At 38.3% G+C, this 17,728-nt stretch overlaps 2 protein-coding genes across 2 annotated transcripts; both read right to left on the reverse strand.

The window, feature by feature from the left end:
• Positions 1 to 221: 221 nt before the first annotated feature.
• snrnp35 (small nuclear ribonucleoprotein 35 (U11/U12)) lies at positions 222 to 1,052 on the reverse strand. The gene has a single exon (XM_038273918.1). It carries the CDS (start codon positions 935 to 937, stop codon positions 302 to 304), a length of 636 nt encoding a protein of 211 aa, XP_038129846.1. The 5' UTR covers positions 938 to 1,052; the 3' UTR covers positions 222 to 301.
• Positions 1,053 to 2,533: 1,481 nt separating this feature from the next.
• On the reverse strand, positions 2,534 to 9,823 carry bud13 (BUD13 homolog). Its single transcript, XM_038274041.1, has 10 exons — positions 9,656 to 9,823; positions 9,441 to 9,528; positions 8,242 to 8,326; positions 7,809 to 8,162; positions 5,615 to 5,898; positions 5,396 to 5,504; positions 5,098 to 5,236; positions 4,835 to 5,016; positions 4,642 to 4,723; positions 2,534 to 2,856 (listed from the first exon to the last, which is right to left on the reverse strand). The coding sequence occupies exons 1-10, from the start codon at positions 9,790 to 9,792 to the stop codon at positions 2,763 to 2,765; spliced, it is 1,554 nt and encodes a 517-aa protein (XP_038129969.1). The 5' UTR covers positions 9,793 to 9,823; the 3' UTR covers positions 2,534 to 2,762.
• Between the last annotated feature and the right edge of the window lie 7,905 nt (positions 9,824 to 17,728).

A 17,728-nucleotide genomic window follows, 5' to 3' on the forward strand; every position in this document is an offset into this window, starting at 1 on the left:
GAATTTCGTTACTCTGTACTTGGATAGTGTAATGACAAAACAGTAGAAAAAACCTCACACAATGTTAATTAGTAAAAATATTATAAAATATATTGATATAATATTTTCAGACAACCAAAGGCGATGAAAAAAACAAAACAGATCCTGATATGTAGAAACAGGAAATAAACGTTTACTGCTTTATTCCAAAATTGAGACACAGTAAAAGGGTGATAACATACTGAAAAGTCACATCAAGTAGATCAACAATCCGCAATATTTTGATCTGACCACCTTAAAAACAGCAAGAACACCATCATCATCATCTCCTGTCTCTGTATCTGCGCTCCTCTCTGTTCCTGTCCCGGTAATCTCTCCTGTCGCTCTCTCTATACCGGGGCCTGTCCTCCCTGGCCCTCGGCTCCCCTCCTCGCTCCTGAGTGACTCCGGGTCCAAGGTTGATCGGTTTCCGGAAGGGTCTGTCTCTTCCGCCGAAACGCAGCTGTCCGGACTCCTTTTTACCGCCCAACCCACCACCGAGCCGCCGTGGCACCCATCCTCTCAGCGTCCTCTCCTGCTCGAAGTCCACAAACACTTCGTGTTGGTCGACCAGCAGCTTGTCAGCGTCCCTGCGAGCCCGGCTCACGGAGCGCTCCTCTTTGTACTCGATGAAGGCGTATCCTTTAGAGAAGCCCGTTACGATGTCCCGAACCAGTCGGAGCCGCTTGATGTCGCCGTACTTTGAGAAAACCATCCGCAGCTTTTCTTCAGTTGTCTGAGGGTTCAAGCGGGCCACGAACAACGTAAGCAGCGGGTCTCCAACGACTCCCTTGTTGAGCTTATAGCGGGCAGACATGGCCCTCCATACCGCCCGGTCATGAGGTTCCACGTCTGTCCCATCGATGCTACCAGCTTTCAGTGGGTTGTAATCTTTCGCTATCGCACACCAGTCGGACATTTTTGCTGAAGTGGGTTTTCAGGCCTTTGATAAATCATTATGATCAAGAAACTACATACTACCGTTGACTGCTCCTTCGGATTGTCGAGGTGCATCCACAAAAATAGCCCGTAAGGAAACGAGGTCACAAATAATTGGTTCCTATGCCACAGGGGTTCTCCGATTGTATTTTTGGTAACTCTGTATAAACACCACTTTGCAGAAAACAGGGAAAAATCGTAGAATTGCAGGAACTGCAAGGTCACACCAACAGTATGCTATTGACGTGTATTATATGTGATATCTTACCCACTGTAAAAAAAAAAAACCAGTTACTTAAAAAGTAAATTATATCTAATAGGATTAGTGAAAAGGTTAAAAAGTTAATTTAAAATGTAAAACTAACAAGTAAAGAAAAAGAATAAATACTGTTTCGGTATCAGCATCAATCTTCTGAGGGTTATGTAGAACAAAAAAACAATTTTTGAAAGTGCTTTTCACAAATTTCTTATAGAATAACTATATATATATATTTTACCATATTAGTTTTTTTTTTTAATTAAAATTACCTTGAAAGCATATATATATAGTTCTAAATGTTACAAGAAATAATGTCTATTTCGGTCCTCCACCAAAACTCTTGGCTTGAAATTTTGAATTTAAAGCACTTCACTGAGTGCCCTATAAAGGGGTTAATGCAGGTGTGTTTTGGCCTTTCTAACTAATTACATAGGGCAGATTAGAGCACTAAGACATTTTCATACAGTAAAGACAATATAGTACATAAAAGAGGAACAGAGCAGAACGAGGAAGATTTTTACCTATATTTGAGTTTTCAAGACGTAAAATTCTTGGAAGGCCAACAGTTAACTCAGGAGGTAAACATGGCCAGCATGAAAACAGCCGGGAACTTGACTTAAATATACATATCCAGGACAAATAAAATCGTCATTTAAAAACTGATCTTAAAATGTGTATGATAGTCTAAAAAGAAAACTTTTAAGAAGCCTTAAAAGGCCAAATCCCAGCACTGTACATACCCTATCCTACTGCTGTATTACTTAAAGCTACAGTGTGTAATAATTACAGGGATATACAGTCAGAAATGCAATATATTATACATAACTATGTTATTTATCATCATCTACGAGCTCAGCCTCTTAACCTTAATATTTGCGTTGCCTTAGAATTCGTTATTTATAATTACATAGGAGCGGGTCTCGCAGCCATGGAGGCAGACATCTTTGCGCTACGGCAGCGCAGAGCCAACAAACTAGTGATTGCGAGATCGCCAAAATGTCACAACGATGTAGTAAAAATAACGGGTATATTTATTATCTTAAGTCTACATGAAATCTATACCCTACACAGACTAATGAAATACTATCTGTAAAATTATCTATGTAAACCAACCTCATCACTTGAGAAGGTAGGTGATGCGGACGTCGTGGAAGACATTTTGTCCCGTAACGCTCGCCGTACTGTTGGGGGGGAGAATTGGTGGGGGGGAGATGTTCATGTTGCTGCAGTCTGACCGCTTTAAAATACCTACAAACACTTAAACCTGGTTTGGTTCTGGTGTACCTTAAGAAACAATAAAAAACACTCCACACAAACTTTACAAAAACATTTTTTAATGATAAAAACTGTGAAGACTAAGTATCTTTATTTGGCTGGATAACAAAGTCATTAAGATGATGGTACTTTCTGGCTATTTACATTGTGATGCGGCTTAAATACAGCAACAAACTGAATTAGATGGAACTAAAAAACTTTCCAGCCAATCAAAATATTTGTTAAAGTTACAGTTATTTTATCAGCAAAGTAGTCTGCTCCTGGTTTACATTTACATGTCCTCCACACTCCATTTGTAAGCTGCCTCCTGAACGGCTTTTTTATCAGCTATTCGTGTATAACGCTTCTGTTCGAATCCATTGGATCTGTAAGACATGACATAAAACAAGATTGTCATCACAGCAGTCTTAGAAATTCAGAAAGAAAAATAAACAAAAAATTTAGTTGCTCATGCTGTGCAAATAACTGCTTTGGTAAAAATACAGGTGCTGGTCATAAAATTAGAATATCATGAAAAAGTAGATTGATTTCAGTAATTCCATTTAAAAAGTGAAACTTGTATATTATATTCATACATTACATACAAACTCATATATTTCAGATGTTTATTTTGTTTAATTTTGATGATTACAAATGACAACAAATGAAAATCTCAAATTCATCATATCAGAAAATTAGAATATTACTGAAGACCAATAAAAACAAAGGATTTATAGAAATGTTGGCCAACTGAAAAGTATGAACATGAAAAGTATGAGCATGTACAGCACTCAGTATTTAGTTGGGCCTCCTTTGGCCTGTATTACTGCAGCAATGCGGCGTGGCATGGAGTCGATCAGTCTGTGGCACTGCTCAGGTGTTATGATAGCCCAGGTTGCTCTAATAGTGGCTTTTAGCTCTTCTGAATTGTTGGGTCTGGTGTATTGCATCTTCTTCTTCACAATACCCCATAGATTTTCTATGGGGTTAAGGTCAGGAGAGTTTGCTGGCCAATTAAGAACAGGGATACCATGGTCCTTCAACCAGGTACTGGTAGCTTTGGCACTGTGTGCAGGTGCCAAGTCCTGTTGGAAAATGAAATCTGCATCTCCAAAAAGTTGGTCAGCTGCAGGAAGCATGAAGTGCCCTAAAACTTCCTGGTATGTGGCTGCGTTGACCCTGGACCTCAGAAAACACAATGGACCAACACCAGCAGATGACATGGCACCCCAAACCATCACTGACTGTGGAAACTTTACACTGGACTTCAAGCAACGTGGATGAAGTGCCTCTCTTCTTTTCCTCCAGACTCTGGGACCTTGATTTCCAAAGGAAATGCAAAATTTACTTTCATCAGAGAACATGACTTTGGACCACTCACCAGCAGTCCAGTCCTGTTTCTCTTTAGCCCAGGCAAGACGCTTCTGACGCTGTCTGTGGTTCAAGAGTGGCTTGACACAAGGAATGCGACAGCAGAAACCCATGTCTTTCATACGTCTGTGTGTGGTGGTTCTTGAAGCACTCACTCCAGCTGCAGTCCACTCTTTGTGAATCTCCCCCACATTTTTGAATGGGTTTTGTTTCACAATCCTCTCCAGGGTGCGGTTATCTCTTTTGCTTGTACACTTTTTTCGACCACATCTTTTCCTTCCCTTCGCCTCTCTATTAATGTGCTTGGACACTGAGCTCTGTGAACAGCCAGCCTCTTTAGCGATGACCTTTTGTGTCTTGCCCTCCTTGTGCAAGGTGTCGATGGTCGTCTTTTGGACAACTGTCAAGTCAGCAGTCTTCCCCATGATTGTGTAGCCTATAGAACTAGACTGAAAGACCATTTAAAGGCTTTTGCAGGTGGTTTGAGTTAATTAGCTGATTAGAGTGTGGCACCAGGGGCCATCAATTTTGAACCTTTTCACAATATTCTAATTTTCTGATATGATGAATTTGAGATTTTCATTTGTTGTCATTTGTAATCATCAAAATTAAACAAAATAAACATCTGAAATATATGAGTTTGTATGTAATGTATGAATATAATATACAAGTTTCACTTTTTAAATGGAATTACTGAAATCAATCTACTTTTTCATGATATTCTAATTTTATGACCAGCACCTGTACACTCTTTTGTTAGCTGCATTTGAAGATAATCAATTCCTTAAATAAAGCTTTACCTATCGACTCCATCCCACCGATAACCAGGTTGAATGTTAAAGCGATTTGGAGGTGGCGGAGGCCCTTGGTATCGAGGTTTCACTGTGAATCAAATAAGAAAAACTTCTTGCTGAGGTGTCGCTTTGTTAAGCTGCTAAAAACTGTCTTCATCGAGGGAGATGATTCAAAAAAACGTAGGGAAATGTTTCAAACCTTGTGTTTTTGTGTTGCGCTCCTTTTTGCGCCTGAGCATCGCAGCCATTGGATCCCCTTCCCTTTCCTGCTCTCTCAACATACGGTCAAGATCCTCGTCGTCATAGTGACGCGCCAATGGCTTCTGGGCTTCATGTAGCGCATCATCGAGCTTCTGCTGCTGCATCTGTCCCTGGGCCAAGCTGTAGATACATTTGTATTTAATAAACCCAATTACACGTTTCAGGTGTTAAATAACACTTTACTCTTCAACCCATATTTACCCTTTCCCCCACTGGGCATATTTCTCATCCTTTGCAGCTTTTTCTCCCGCTTTTCTCTTTTGTTCTTCTCTTTCTGAATCCAGATCCCTCTTTTTACCACTTTTGTCTCGGAAAACCGTCTGGGCATTTCGGGAATCATCTAGTTAAAGTACATAAACCAAAATTCAGGGCTAGATTTTTTGGATTCAATAGTTTAGACACAATCAATGTTTATGATGATAAAAGATGAGAATTAAAATTATATTTTACATCATTCAATCTAATAAAAGCAGAAAGAAGGAGAAAAGATCAAACCAACCTTCTAGTGGCTGATTGCTTTTCTCTCGTCGTCGGTTCTCTTCCTTTTCTTTCTTTAAGACATCAGTAGAAACCAGACCTGCTTTTACCCCAGAAAGCATCCTAGGGCCCTATAAAAAGTACGGAAAATGTACAAACTTTGCTACAAAACATATAATTAAATAAATTCACCATTTTTTGTTAAATGAATGTTGGGCATTAGGTTATTTTTTTGACTTACCTGTGAGGCAGTACCTCTACGAGGTGGGGACAGGTCCCCATCTGAGTCTCTTCCGCCTCGTGGTGGCCGTCTAGGTGGGGACTGGTCAGAATCAGAGTCCTGTCTTAATTTTTGATGTCTCCTTGGCGGAGATTGATCCGAGTCGGATGCCTCTCTATTTGCGGTCTTTTTTCGTGGAGGCGACTGGTCGGAATCTGAATCGTGCCTATTTTTAGTGTGCGGCAATCGACGCTGATCAGGGGAACGCTTACTTGAACTGTGCTTGCTTCTGCTGGGAGATGAATCTACAAAAGGAAACAAAAGTTTACTCAACATTTTCGTTTAGTGGCAGTCACGATGTACAAACTAATTTAAAGATGTAATGGATTTTTATTTTATCTCTAACAGTTTCTTTACATTTAAAATCACAATACAGACACACAATTTACTGGGATTTGACAGGATAGAGAAATAGAAGGTAAAACATACTTGAAGGAAAATGATGCATGACAATCAGCTTCTGACGAAACTAGTTACTAGTTAAAAGTCTACTTGTGTGTAATATAGTCTCTGTAAGAATGGAGCTGCTCTGAGAAGGTCTCAGCAGTTTGTTAGAGAAATTCAATGAACAAAAAGCATCACAAGAAGCTAAGGTACAAAGTAGTGGTGTGCGGACCGACCAGCCCCCGATTAAAATTGGCAGACTTTCATGAAAAAGTATGCGATCGATGATCGCCGACTGCTAAAACCGATCAACTATGTCTCTTACTTTGCAGCCTGCAGTGTATCTCCCCCTTAACTTCACACTTCGCCGCGCGCCAGCAAATCCTAAGCACTGTCGTATGGAAATTATGTGCTTAGAGAATAATGTGAAGTTGGAGTCTGGCAACGGAAAAAAACCCTTGGAGATAAAGGATGTTAAAATGCATCAATGCAACGAATAAAGTGGCATTTAAAAACAAGCACTTGACACAATATTATGAGTAATTGAGGCACACTGCAGGAAAAAAAAGATGGCAGGTAGAGAACAAACAGTTGGCTACACGCTTCTCCATGAGCATGACGGTCAGAAAAAAATAACCCGCAAAATGATGGAATTAATCGTGCAAAGGACCAGCAGAAAAATACTTTTGGTTCCACTGGCAGCCCTAAATGTTGGACCGCGCTGCTGGGGTGTAAATATGTCGGAGACATATTCTGCAATCTTTTGATCGAGTCTGACAGTGAGCGCCTCCTAAGGGCTGCAGGATGTGTCTTAAAAACAGTAATGTATTCACTTTTGTGTTAACATTTTTGCTATGTCCTAACATGAAGCAGATAATGTGTGTAATCTGTTGGTAGATTTTTCCATTCTTCCTTCTGACTGATTCCGACCTCTTGCATTTTGCCTGCAAGGTTTTTATGTATGTTTCGTCTAAATTAAGTGATTTTCTATTAATCAATTTGCCAGATTACATAGTTGTAGAAAATCAAAAAATGAACAGTCAATCATGGGTGATCCTGAAACATCCCTAGTATAACAAAATTTAAGAAACAGGGAACTGGACCATAGTAACTTGAAAAGACTTTTCATAGAATCAAAATATATATCCTTTAAATAAGCATGGCATGAAAAGTCGCATTTGTAGTTTGCCAAACAGAAAGCAAACTAAAACAGGTTAAACAAGGTGCTCTGATAAGAAAGGGTGAAATGCTAACTTGAGATAAACCAGATTGCTATGTGTAATTCAATTTGAAATCTTAATGTTATCCATCTGGGAAGCCTTATGTAGAGAGTGTTCGCTAAAGGGAGGGACATTCAGCACAATTATTCGAGCTGACATCATAAACCTGACTGCATTTCATTGGTCTGAAATATTTCTGTATCGCAGCTTCGCATCTGTCGGCTTCTGGCAAGGAGTTTTAGAATTCATAAATCTCACGACAGTTCATCTTGCTTACAAGGCAGGTAAAATGCCATTGGTGGAGGAAACTTAATGCTGCAACTCCTACTGTACCCTTATCATACTCATTGTTAAACAAGGTGGTGGAAGCCCTGTGATTCGGGATGCTATTTTTGTTTTGCAAGGCACTACCTAAAAATAAATGGGATCTCATATTCTTTAAAAAGTGCTGTTATCATTGAAGTCTCAAATTGTTTAATTGTGTTTACTCAAATAGAGTCAGAGACAAGATTATATTGGGAAAAAAAAACATTAAGTTATTGACCACCCACCTTTACTTTGCAGCTTTCTCTGCTTCCCTGAATGTTGCCTTGGAGGTGACAAGTCTGGAGAGTCGTGTCGATTTCTCCTGGGAGGGGATGCGTCAGGTGAGGTATGGCGATTTTTCCTGGGAGGAGATGCATCTGGAGAGTCATGGCGAGCTCTCCTGGGTGGCGACACATCTGGAGAGTCATGACGGCCTTTCCTAGGAGGAGAAGCATCTGAAGAGTCGTGTCTCTTTTTTATGATAAGAGAGTCAAGGTTCTTTCCCTTTAGTGAGCGCTCTGAGGAGTTGGTGGGTATTTTGCTTGATGCAACAGGTTCTGTATCTTCTCTTCCCTTCTCCTCCTCCCTTTCCTCATCAACTATAGAAAATGAAACTAGTAGTTCATATCAGTCTAAAATTAGACAAACCAATAAGACTTTTATTTTTGTTTCAGTTACCTCCAACAACTTTCCATCTGTTGCTCATTCTGAAGGCTTCCAGTTGTTTAACTTCATCTGGTCGCTCATCAATTACCTCAGCAATCTACGAAGGTAAACAAAGTTTTAAAAACAGACGCGTTTGTCATTCTATTATTAAAGCATCTACTATCTTCTATTATCACAAAAAACATCAATCAGCTAGAGCATTAAAACAACAGGCAGAAGATGTTGATAACCTTCTTTTTGCAATCAAAAGAGTATCTTGTTTGAGTGGAGCTTTCTTCAACATGCACTACCCATCTACACTTTATTGAAACTCAAGATGGCTCCAACAGGAAGCATTCATCTGGCATACAATATTTACTAAGCAGGAAACAGAAAACTATGATACCCTGGCTCATGGGGGAACAATCAGACAAACGGAACTTAAGGATGACTTTTTAAGTTTTGGTGTAGTGCACCTAAAACATGTTGATAATCTAATGCTGACGAGATCTACTAAAACCAGATGTGGATTTGAGAAAACAAATATTTAAGTATTTCTCTAACTTGAGATATTTATAGCAATATTGTATTAACAAGCGGCTGAAATCAGTTTTCTCCATAGTGTGTCTGGGCTCTCCCTTAGAGATAGAGTGAGGGGCTCAGTAAAACCGCTGCTCCTCCACATCGAGAAGGAGCCAGTTGAGGTGGCTCGGGCATCTGGTTAGGATGCCTCCTGGACGAGACCCAGGACAGCTCCTCTGGTTCCCAAGAAGGAGCTGGCCCAAGTGGCTGGGGAGAGGGACGTCTGGCCCTCCCTACTGAAGCTGCTACCCACGCAACCTGACCCCGGATAAGTGGAAGAAGATGGATGGATAGAAGGATGGATGCATTACCCATTTAAACCCTTATTCTTAAATATATACATCGATTACTAATATATACTCTGAAACATGACTTTAACTGACAGAGCAACCCACTAAAAACAGTAATTACATAAAAATTATAAAAAAAATGTCGCAAAAAATGTTCTTTAAGGAACCTTTGGCTATCTGATTATTATTTGATTAATCCAAAAGATTATTATGCATACATTATCATCATACATTCATAATCATATATATATATAATTAGGATGTGGTTGTGTGTGTATAGAGGAAATATGAAGTTGTAAAGTAGTCAGGGAATGAATTAACTAAGGCTAGCATGTAAGCTAATGTTTCCTCGGCGCTTACCACTGGAGCTTCCTCTTCATCTTCCTCTGCCTCTATCTGCTCCTTCACCATCTGTCTCCAATCGATGTCATCGTCCACTATTTTGAGTCTTTAAATACAACGAAGCAAGCTAAGTTATTATTTTGTCCCACGCGCTAAACCACAGTTGGCTAGCTGACTAGCTTATGAGCTAATCCAGAGTAAATCTACTGCAGCTTGGTTTATCCTCAACTTACCCTCTCTCAGGAATCTTACGTCGTTTCTTTTTTTTCTTCTCTTTTGATTTACTGGAATCTTCTGCTGATAAATACCGTTTTAGGTACTCAGCTTTAGAAAGTTCGGCTCCTTTGCTGTTGCTCGTTGTGGCGGCCATAGCTGGATGTTTTCGGAAACTACGGATGACGCTAAGGGTCTTACTTCAGTTAGCGAACACCCTGAAGTGGCCCCATATCAAGGGCCTCTCATTTTAGTGATATCTGGCAAAACAACATCGAGGCGCATTATCTACCGGCTAAAAAAAAAAGTTATTCTTTTAACTAGTACATGCTACTGATACTACCAATTGCTTGTAGTATTAGTACTGAGATTATACTGCTCCTTTTCCTGTTTTCCGGTTCTAGACTCCTTACTAATTCTGTTTTTGTGTCTGGTATTACCTACAGATATATCTGTAACTAACATCACATAATTCAAATCTTGCTGTTTCATGTTTTTCAATTAAATATGATTTTGAATTAAGTCCTGTATGCCTCAACCACAGTCTAGTTATTATCCTGTCTTGTATTCTTTTTCTTCCAATTCTCTTTCAAACTGACACTCCTCTGTATCCTTCCTTTTACATTTTCTTTCCGCTGGATTTAAAATTTTTCTTGGATCTTTTAAGAATACTTTTAACCTCTGATTTACTCATTTTGACTCTTATATCACTACCACATCAGTGTATTGATTCTTTAGTCTTCCACTCTGCCATTTCATTTCCTTTTACCCCTATATGTGCGGCAACCCAGAGAAACACCACTGTCAACCCTATAATGCGATATTTCTATTCTTTTTCTGAATATACTGGTAGTAGGACAGCTTTCAGAATGTTTTCTTTGTGAACTGATCAATGTGAATTTGAGTCTGAGCATATTGGAGCCTTTAGTGGTCTCTCCTCTTCAGTCTATTGTAATGAATATATCAATGCTATGATTTTAGGACTATAAAATTGATAGTCCATTTAATTTTCTACATAAATTCAATTCAAACTTTTGAACTATTACTGCCGCTCCTGTTTTTCCTCAGCGATACTTGGATGCATCTTTTTAGATTTTAATGTCTTAATGTCATAAAATTGCTTCTATATATTTCTGTCCCGTTCCTGAATTACGTATACTTTATATGTTTTATCTTTACTTTTTATTATAATCAAGGGTAGTATTACTGGTAACAGTACAGTTCGACAAATCTTTAAATGGTTTAACTCTAACTTTACCACTGGTGCTTCCTGATTGATTGTCTAAACAAGGGATTTATTTTTAGCTTTTTTGATGACCTTGACTATATCCTTGTAAATTAACCTAGTTGTAATTAATCTGATGTTAATGGAAATTCAGCCACATCCATCCTTTAAAGCAGAATTTGGAGTCATTCTAACTGCTCCTGTAATGAAACTCAAAGCTTGGTGTTGGATAGTTTTCACTTTTTCAAACATTGTTTCAGTTGTTGATCTATAGATTATACCTCCATAATCAACTGTAGACCTACTGAAATTTATGTAAATCAATTTCACAGCTTGTCTAGCTGCTCCCCATTCATACCAATCTGAACATATAATTATAGTCAGCATCTTGCTACAGTTATCTACAACTTTCCTATATGTACTTTCCAGGATAGTTTTTCATCAGACCGTATTCCTAAGAATTTAAATTTCTACAGTCTCTTAAGTTCCTGATTCTAAAACTTCTGACAAAAGCATTGCTTTTGTTTTAATCAACCAAACATTTTAATCTAATTTATATGAGCAATGTTTATTGTCTTAGAAATTCCTTTTTTGTAGCTTTATACCATCAAATTTCATACTCCTTCCACACTTAACAAAAAGCTCAATTATCCACAAAAAGAGAACAGTCCAATTTATTTCCTACTTCTTTAAATGCATCATTTGTCATGACTGAAAAATAAAAGGGGACTCATAATAGTGCCTTTTGAAGTTCGTCTTTCTATATCAACTTCCCTGATATTTTTGCCAAATTTTACCTGTATTTTTTGTTGAAAAGTTTTTTTTTAACCAGTGATTCATTCTTTCACTATTACCCACTTTCCTTAAATTGATAATTAATCCCTCTTTCCACATAATATCATAAACCTTTTTTATATCCAGAAAAAAATGCCAAAACACTTTATTTATTTACTTCTGCTTTTATTACCTTATGATATAAACATGTTATATCTATAGCGTTTCTTGCTCTTCTAAAACCACTCTGAAACTTATACAAGTATCCTTTGGATTTAATAGAAAAAATGTTAGTTTCTCATTAATCACTTTCTCTATAATTTTACTCAAATGTGATGTTAAAGCAAAGGTCTAGAGTTTTCTGGGTTTAGCTATCTTTACTCAGTTTTGGTATTGTAATCGTGTGTTTTAGTCAAGACTACACCAACCGAGACCAAGGAGTACCTAGAAAAGACCTTTAGGGGCTGAGAACGACACAAGGGGCCGAGACCTGTATCGGTCTTGGTTCTCCTTGGTCTCGGCTGATGTGGTCTTGACTACGATACTATTGGAACCACTGCAGTCTCTTTTTTAACTTCTAGGATGGTTCTCAGGTATTTTTAGAGACTAGATATAAGATCAGGACCTGTGGCTAAGATGGGGATAGTCTTTTAAAATTACAACCAACTTTAATCCGTGAAAAAACCCTCCTAGCCTGAACAGATCGTTGTTTCAGTGTCAGAAGGACACTGTCTGCGGCTGTATAGAACAGTTCCCTTCATTACCATCATAAAATCACTGTGATGGTTACCAGCTAACATGTGTACCTTGACAGATTTACTGTAGGTTGAAAGCTATATTTGAATAGCACCAACCTGTTTCCTTTTCATTAGAAGTAATATTTTGGAGTGGCCTAGCCTGGTCCCACTACTAAAATCAAAGGGTAAAGGCAACAAGGCCTTGTCCTAGCAGCTATAATTAGCCTTTAATTGCTCTATTGCCAATAGTTTCTGTTCCACCAAGTGTGTAAATAACATTTGACATGCCTTTTTGCCTGCAGATAAAACAGACTAAAATTGATGCATCTTTTGTTTTATCATCTATTTTAGAGATGCTGTTTCATTTCCTGCAAGGACCGTAAATCCTGGTTTTTATTTAAATGTTTGGCTTAAGTGCTTTTATTTGGGTCCTAAACGTTTACCAAGTGGATGAGGGCGAGGCACTATCTGGGCATCCTACATTTCATATTACATTTCATAAGTTATACATAGACCCCAACTTTTACTCTGATTTTTCCTTCATCACATTTTTAAATGGAAACAACACAGGGCTATGATATAAACTGCAGAAAATCCTATTTCATATGTCAGTGGGTTCCAAATGTAAATGTTGCATAAATTCTGCGAAGGGGTGGGGGTCATACTTTCAACTGTTTATGCATTTTTTGCATTATTTTATTGAGAAGCAGAGCAGCATTATTATATATTCACATGTGCAAATTCACGCAATGCATTCAATCACAAATACTTTGTGTAGTTCTGAAGCAAACTTTCTGTTTCATCCTCTGAGACCAAAACATTTTAATGCTGGGTTTCTAAGTAAGGGAAGGGCGAATAAAACATAAAGCTGTTTTCTTAATGGACATGTATGTTATCCAAAAGCAGGGTTTGGTTTATTTGTGTGTGTATTGGCCCAAGCTGGAGTTTTACATTCTATTTAGCAGTGTGTATAATAGAGGAAGATCAGCAACGGGGCAATCCAGGACGAGGAGTTCTTCAGAAACAGACTAACAGCCGAGCATGGCTCCAGTTTTTCTGCAGGAAAACAGAGAAATGTCAGTGCTGCTTTTCAAGTATTAACCCATGTATTCATAAATAGTCATGTCACCCACCTTTCTCCACAATGATACTTTCAATCTGCCCGGAGACATCACAGATGTAGGTGGTGTTGTGTGGGAGTGTGTTTTTGAAATCTTTCAAGGTCATCCTGTAGCCATGGGGATCAAGCTCCACCACTTCGCTTTTGTCTCTAAACTGTGCCTCTGCAGCTGCGCCGGAAACATTGGTGTTGATCACAGACTGCTTGGTTCCAGATGACCAGGAGAACTGGAAGCTGTTGATTTTGTTGGACTTCGGCTCAATCCGGCAGTCCACTCTCAGATCCTCATCTTCTTCATAGCACACAGAGATTAGCTCGGATCGCCCCGGGATCAGCAGCGCTGGGTAGAAACATAAACAGAAGTTAACTGCAACAGTCAGCAACCCCATGCCAATGATACCCTTAAATCTTACATCTGTTTTTTATGATCTTGAAGGGATCTATTGATTAGTAGCTTATTCTCATTTATAAAAACTTCAACAAATTAAGAAAACTTTTTAAAATAATTCATAAATAGTCAGTGATTCAAACCGAAGATTACTCTATTTTTATATTCCACACAATATAAAGATAAAATGAATCTTAGAATATGAATAATTTAAAACACTACTTCAGCCAGAAAGATAAATCAGCCAGAAAGGAAAATAACTCCCTTTTTTATTGTTGTTTGAACCATAGATAAACTTCCAAAATCTTCAATCTAGATCAGTTTCCAATCCAGTTTGCTGCCAGATTACAAAAGCTCCAGACTCAATAGTTCTACTTTCCTTTTGTTCTGCTAAAGTGGCCCTTAACTTGGAGACTGACATGGTGGACATTTTAAATCCCTCTATTTCTCCCTGTTGAGAATTTTTTTGGGGTTTAACCAAGATATGTTTATAACTTATTATTTGGCATATTGTCATTTATTATGAGTTGCTATTTGAGTTGTAATTTTTATTTCATGTATATTTTGTTAATATCCTGTTCAAAGTAGACTACATTTGCAGATGTTTAAAAAGACGGGACTATATATCCCATAATGCTTAAGGTATAGAAGAAGAAAAAGTGGAGCATTTCTTTTGGAGAGAGCTGAACTTGTTTTTCTTCCACTCCAACACTCTGTATGATTTATTACCCCCTTTTTATTCGCTAAGGTTGATCTGAATTATACATCCGATTCTTTCTCGATTTTGGATTAGTCAATTTTACAAGATATTAAAACTTAAACCCTTTGAAGTCCAGAGAGAGAAATTTCAAGAAGACGGTTTTTAGAAACTAAACCCTTGTTCAATTAATGTCAAAGATGGAAAAATATCATCTTTTAATTTCCATGAATGCACAAAATCTCTATCCCTTCTTTAATATGAGATAAAATCGCTTCTTAATTAGTAAAAATATATAATCTTTTAAATCTATTTTTCATTCAGTATGATTTATAATAGCTTAGAATAGCCTGACATAGTTTATCAATGCCCCACCTTCGAAGTCTCTAGAACTGTGCTCTCACCTCCAAGTGCCCCACAAAGAAACAGAACTGTGACCATGATGAAGAAGCTCCCATCCAACTGTAGGACAACATAAGACAAAGGGTTCAGTTAGACAGAGGAAAAACAACAACATTTAAACCTTAACACTGATGCATGCAGGTTTAAGTGAGGACATAACCCAGATGGACAGGGAGAGCTAAATACACCCCTAAAATATTTTTGGGTCATTGTCACAGCAAACAAACCAGAAAGGTCAGAAGAAGTTAATTTAAAACAGCTGATGATATGATCAGTATCCAGAACTTGACCCATCTGTGGTTAAAAGCAATGGTAAAGGCTTTTTAAGGGCTCCTATTTAATCCCTAATCATCATATAAAACCACTGAGGACTCTTACCTTCTGTCAGTGCTGAATGAGGCTGCAGTTTCTTTCTGCTCCGTATGTAAAACCTAAACGGCTGACAGGAGTCACCTCAGTGTGCAGCACTGCAGAGCATCCCACCTCTTGGTAAGAGTGGAAGCAGCACAGAGAGGTGGCGGGGGAGACAGGGAGGGAGGGACAGTGCTGGACTAGAGAGAGCGCTGATTCGTCTCTTTCCTCTGCAGTGGCTGACGGAAGCAATGAGCTGGCTTTCTGTGTGCTCTGTGAAGCAAAACTCAGGCATCATCATCATCACTTTTTTACCCAGTCTCCTTCCCTTGTTTGAATCCTCCATTTTGTCTTATTTCCTAAGTCATCCTGACCTGATTTGCCCTATGTGTCTGCACATCGTTTGTTCCTCTTAACGTCTTTTAAAAAACATCATATGCAAATCTACATATTAATTTCTATGCCTTTTGGGTTTTTTTTTTTACAACCAATGCTTTTGCTATTGAGATTGTTGTGACGCAGAACCAAAAGGATTCGTAGTTTTCAAATGGTAAAAAAAGAAAGAAAAACAAACCTGAAAAGTGTGTTGATATTGTTGCTTATTCAACCAACATTATCATGATGAACAAGCAACACAGTGGGCATTTCTCAAGCTTTAAAACACTTCTCTAAGAGAATATTGATTGAACTGATACAGACATGGCTGTCTACCTAAAATGATTTTTGGCAAAGGAGGCGTAATTAAGAGAAACAACCAAAAGGACTATATCTGTGAAGATTGTCAGTCACCCAGGTCATCGTCAAACTTTAAAAGTTCAGTTTAGGCAACTGGACATGAAGTTTTCTTCAGTTTTCTTCAGTTCAAACTAGTGGTAGGGGGCACTGACATTAATATATCCATTCAGCTTTCACCTGCCATCACCTGACTCACATTTCAATGAGGCATGTGACCGAAACCACTCTGAAGAGGAAGCTAACGACCAATCAGAACCCCATAACGACCATCAACACCCCCAGGTGACCTCCATGGCCAAACCAGTAAGAGGGATCAGATCCACCTTTTCTTTCCGCAAATTCTTTGTTACACGTACAGTATATTTATATCAGTGCTCCCCACACCAGTTAGAACTGAAGAAGCCTCTTATAACAGGCAAAACGTCTTCTAGAAATGTCCAGGTGTGAAATTTTCAGGCCCAAAAGCCCTATGGTATTTTAGGAGGAGCTGGATAGATTTGTTTTTTACAGGTATCAATTGTCCAAGTCACGAACCAGGTATTTCTGGAGACAATTAAGTTATTATCGAAAGAAAGCTATGCAATGGCCTGGTTAAAGTTTACTGCAAGGTTTCTGGTATCAGCAGAGATTTAAAATAAGATTCTCTAGTCTGGTCAGATAAAAACCGAAGCTGAAGGTTTTGTCCTATGTGTGGAACAATAAAATTGCACCCTGAAAACACCATGCCCACGATGAAACACGGTGGTGGCTTTGTCATGGTGTTGGGTCGCTTCCAATCCTGTGAGAAAACCTGTGAGAAGCTTTGAAGGATTAAAGTAGGGACCTAACCCATTTGGAAAAAACACCTTTTTTTAAGATACTGTGGACAGACAGACAGACAGACTGACAGACAGACTGACTTTATTGGAAATGTATATTTGGTTCACAAGTCCCAACCACAACACATCAGAAAAAACAAACAAACAAAAAAACAAGTTAGTCATAAAAACAACAACTGTTCTCAGGCTCTATACCTCTTGTTCATTTGGCATATTTGATATATCATATTGTGCTCAGTATTTGACAATAGATGCATTCTGTAATGACGTGGGGATGGCATTAACCTAAACTCATTTGTTAAAGGATCGTCCACATCTCTGATAACAAATCTGGCCACTCTCACAGAAAGCAGAGTGATAAGGCAGAAAATAAAGTTAATTTTTTAAAAGAACGAGAAAAAAAGCAAATATTCGTAAAACAAAACACCCAAACACATTAAAAAAAAAGAGCAACACAAGTTATTTCCCCTTTTTAACATCTTTTCTATCCCTTTACTTCTCCACTTCCACTGTAACCTGCTGACTTAAACTGCCCGAGTAAAAAACAATTCTCATGTTTGCACAGCTTCTCTAAATTCCATGACTCATTTGTAATCCCCATAGAAATATCTAGCACTGTGCTGCTAAAAAAATTAAATAAAAACTCAGTGTCTCCATCTGGAGGTCAGGAAAGAGAGTATCAATAAGCTGGATAAATTGAATATTGAGATCGCAGTTTAAATGTCAGGGTAAGTTTAGAAATAATGCTAATAATAATGTTTTCCAATGAATAAATGTATCTAATATTAAGTATTCCATCTTAATTCCCATTTAGATCTGAAATGATTTTGGATTTCCTCATAAACA

This window comes from Cyprinodon tularosa, unplaced genomic scaffold (genome assembly GCF_016077235.1).
Source record: "Cyprinodon tularosa strain WSP-4 unplaced genomic scaffold, ASM1607723v1 ctg9, whole genome shotgun sequence".
Classification (NCBI taxonomy): Eukaryota; Metazoa; Chordata; class Actinopteri; order Cyprinodontiformes; family Cyprinodontidae; genus Cyprinodon; species Cyprinodon tularosa.

What these genes read in the sequence shown, in the direction of transcription:
- bud13 (XM_038274041.1), bottom strand. Translation starts at nt 9,792, where the DNA reads ATGGCCGCCACAACGAGCAACAGCAAAGGAGCCGAACTTTCTAAAGCT. An exon ending in CGTAAGATTCCTGAGAGAGG is followed by an intron (nt 9,529 to 9,655) that starts GTAAGTTGAGGA and finishes TTGTATTTAAAG; the next exon opens with ACTCAAAATAGTGGACGATG. An exon ending in CAGATGGAAAGTTGTTGGAG is followed by an intron (nt 8,163 to 8,241) that starts GTAACTGAAACA and finishes CATTTTCTATAG; the next exon opens with TTGATGAGGAAAGGGAGGAG.
- snrnp35 (XM_038273918.1), bottom strand. Translation starts at nt 937, where the DNA reads ATGTCCGACTGGTGTGCGATAGCGAAAGATTACAACCCACTGAAAGCT.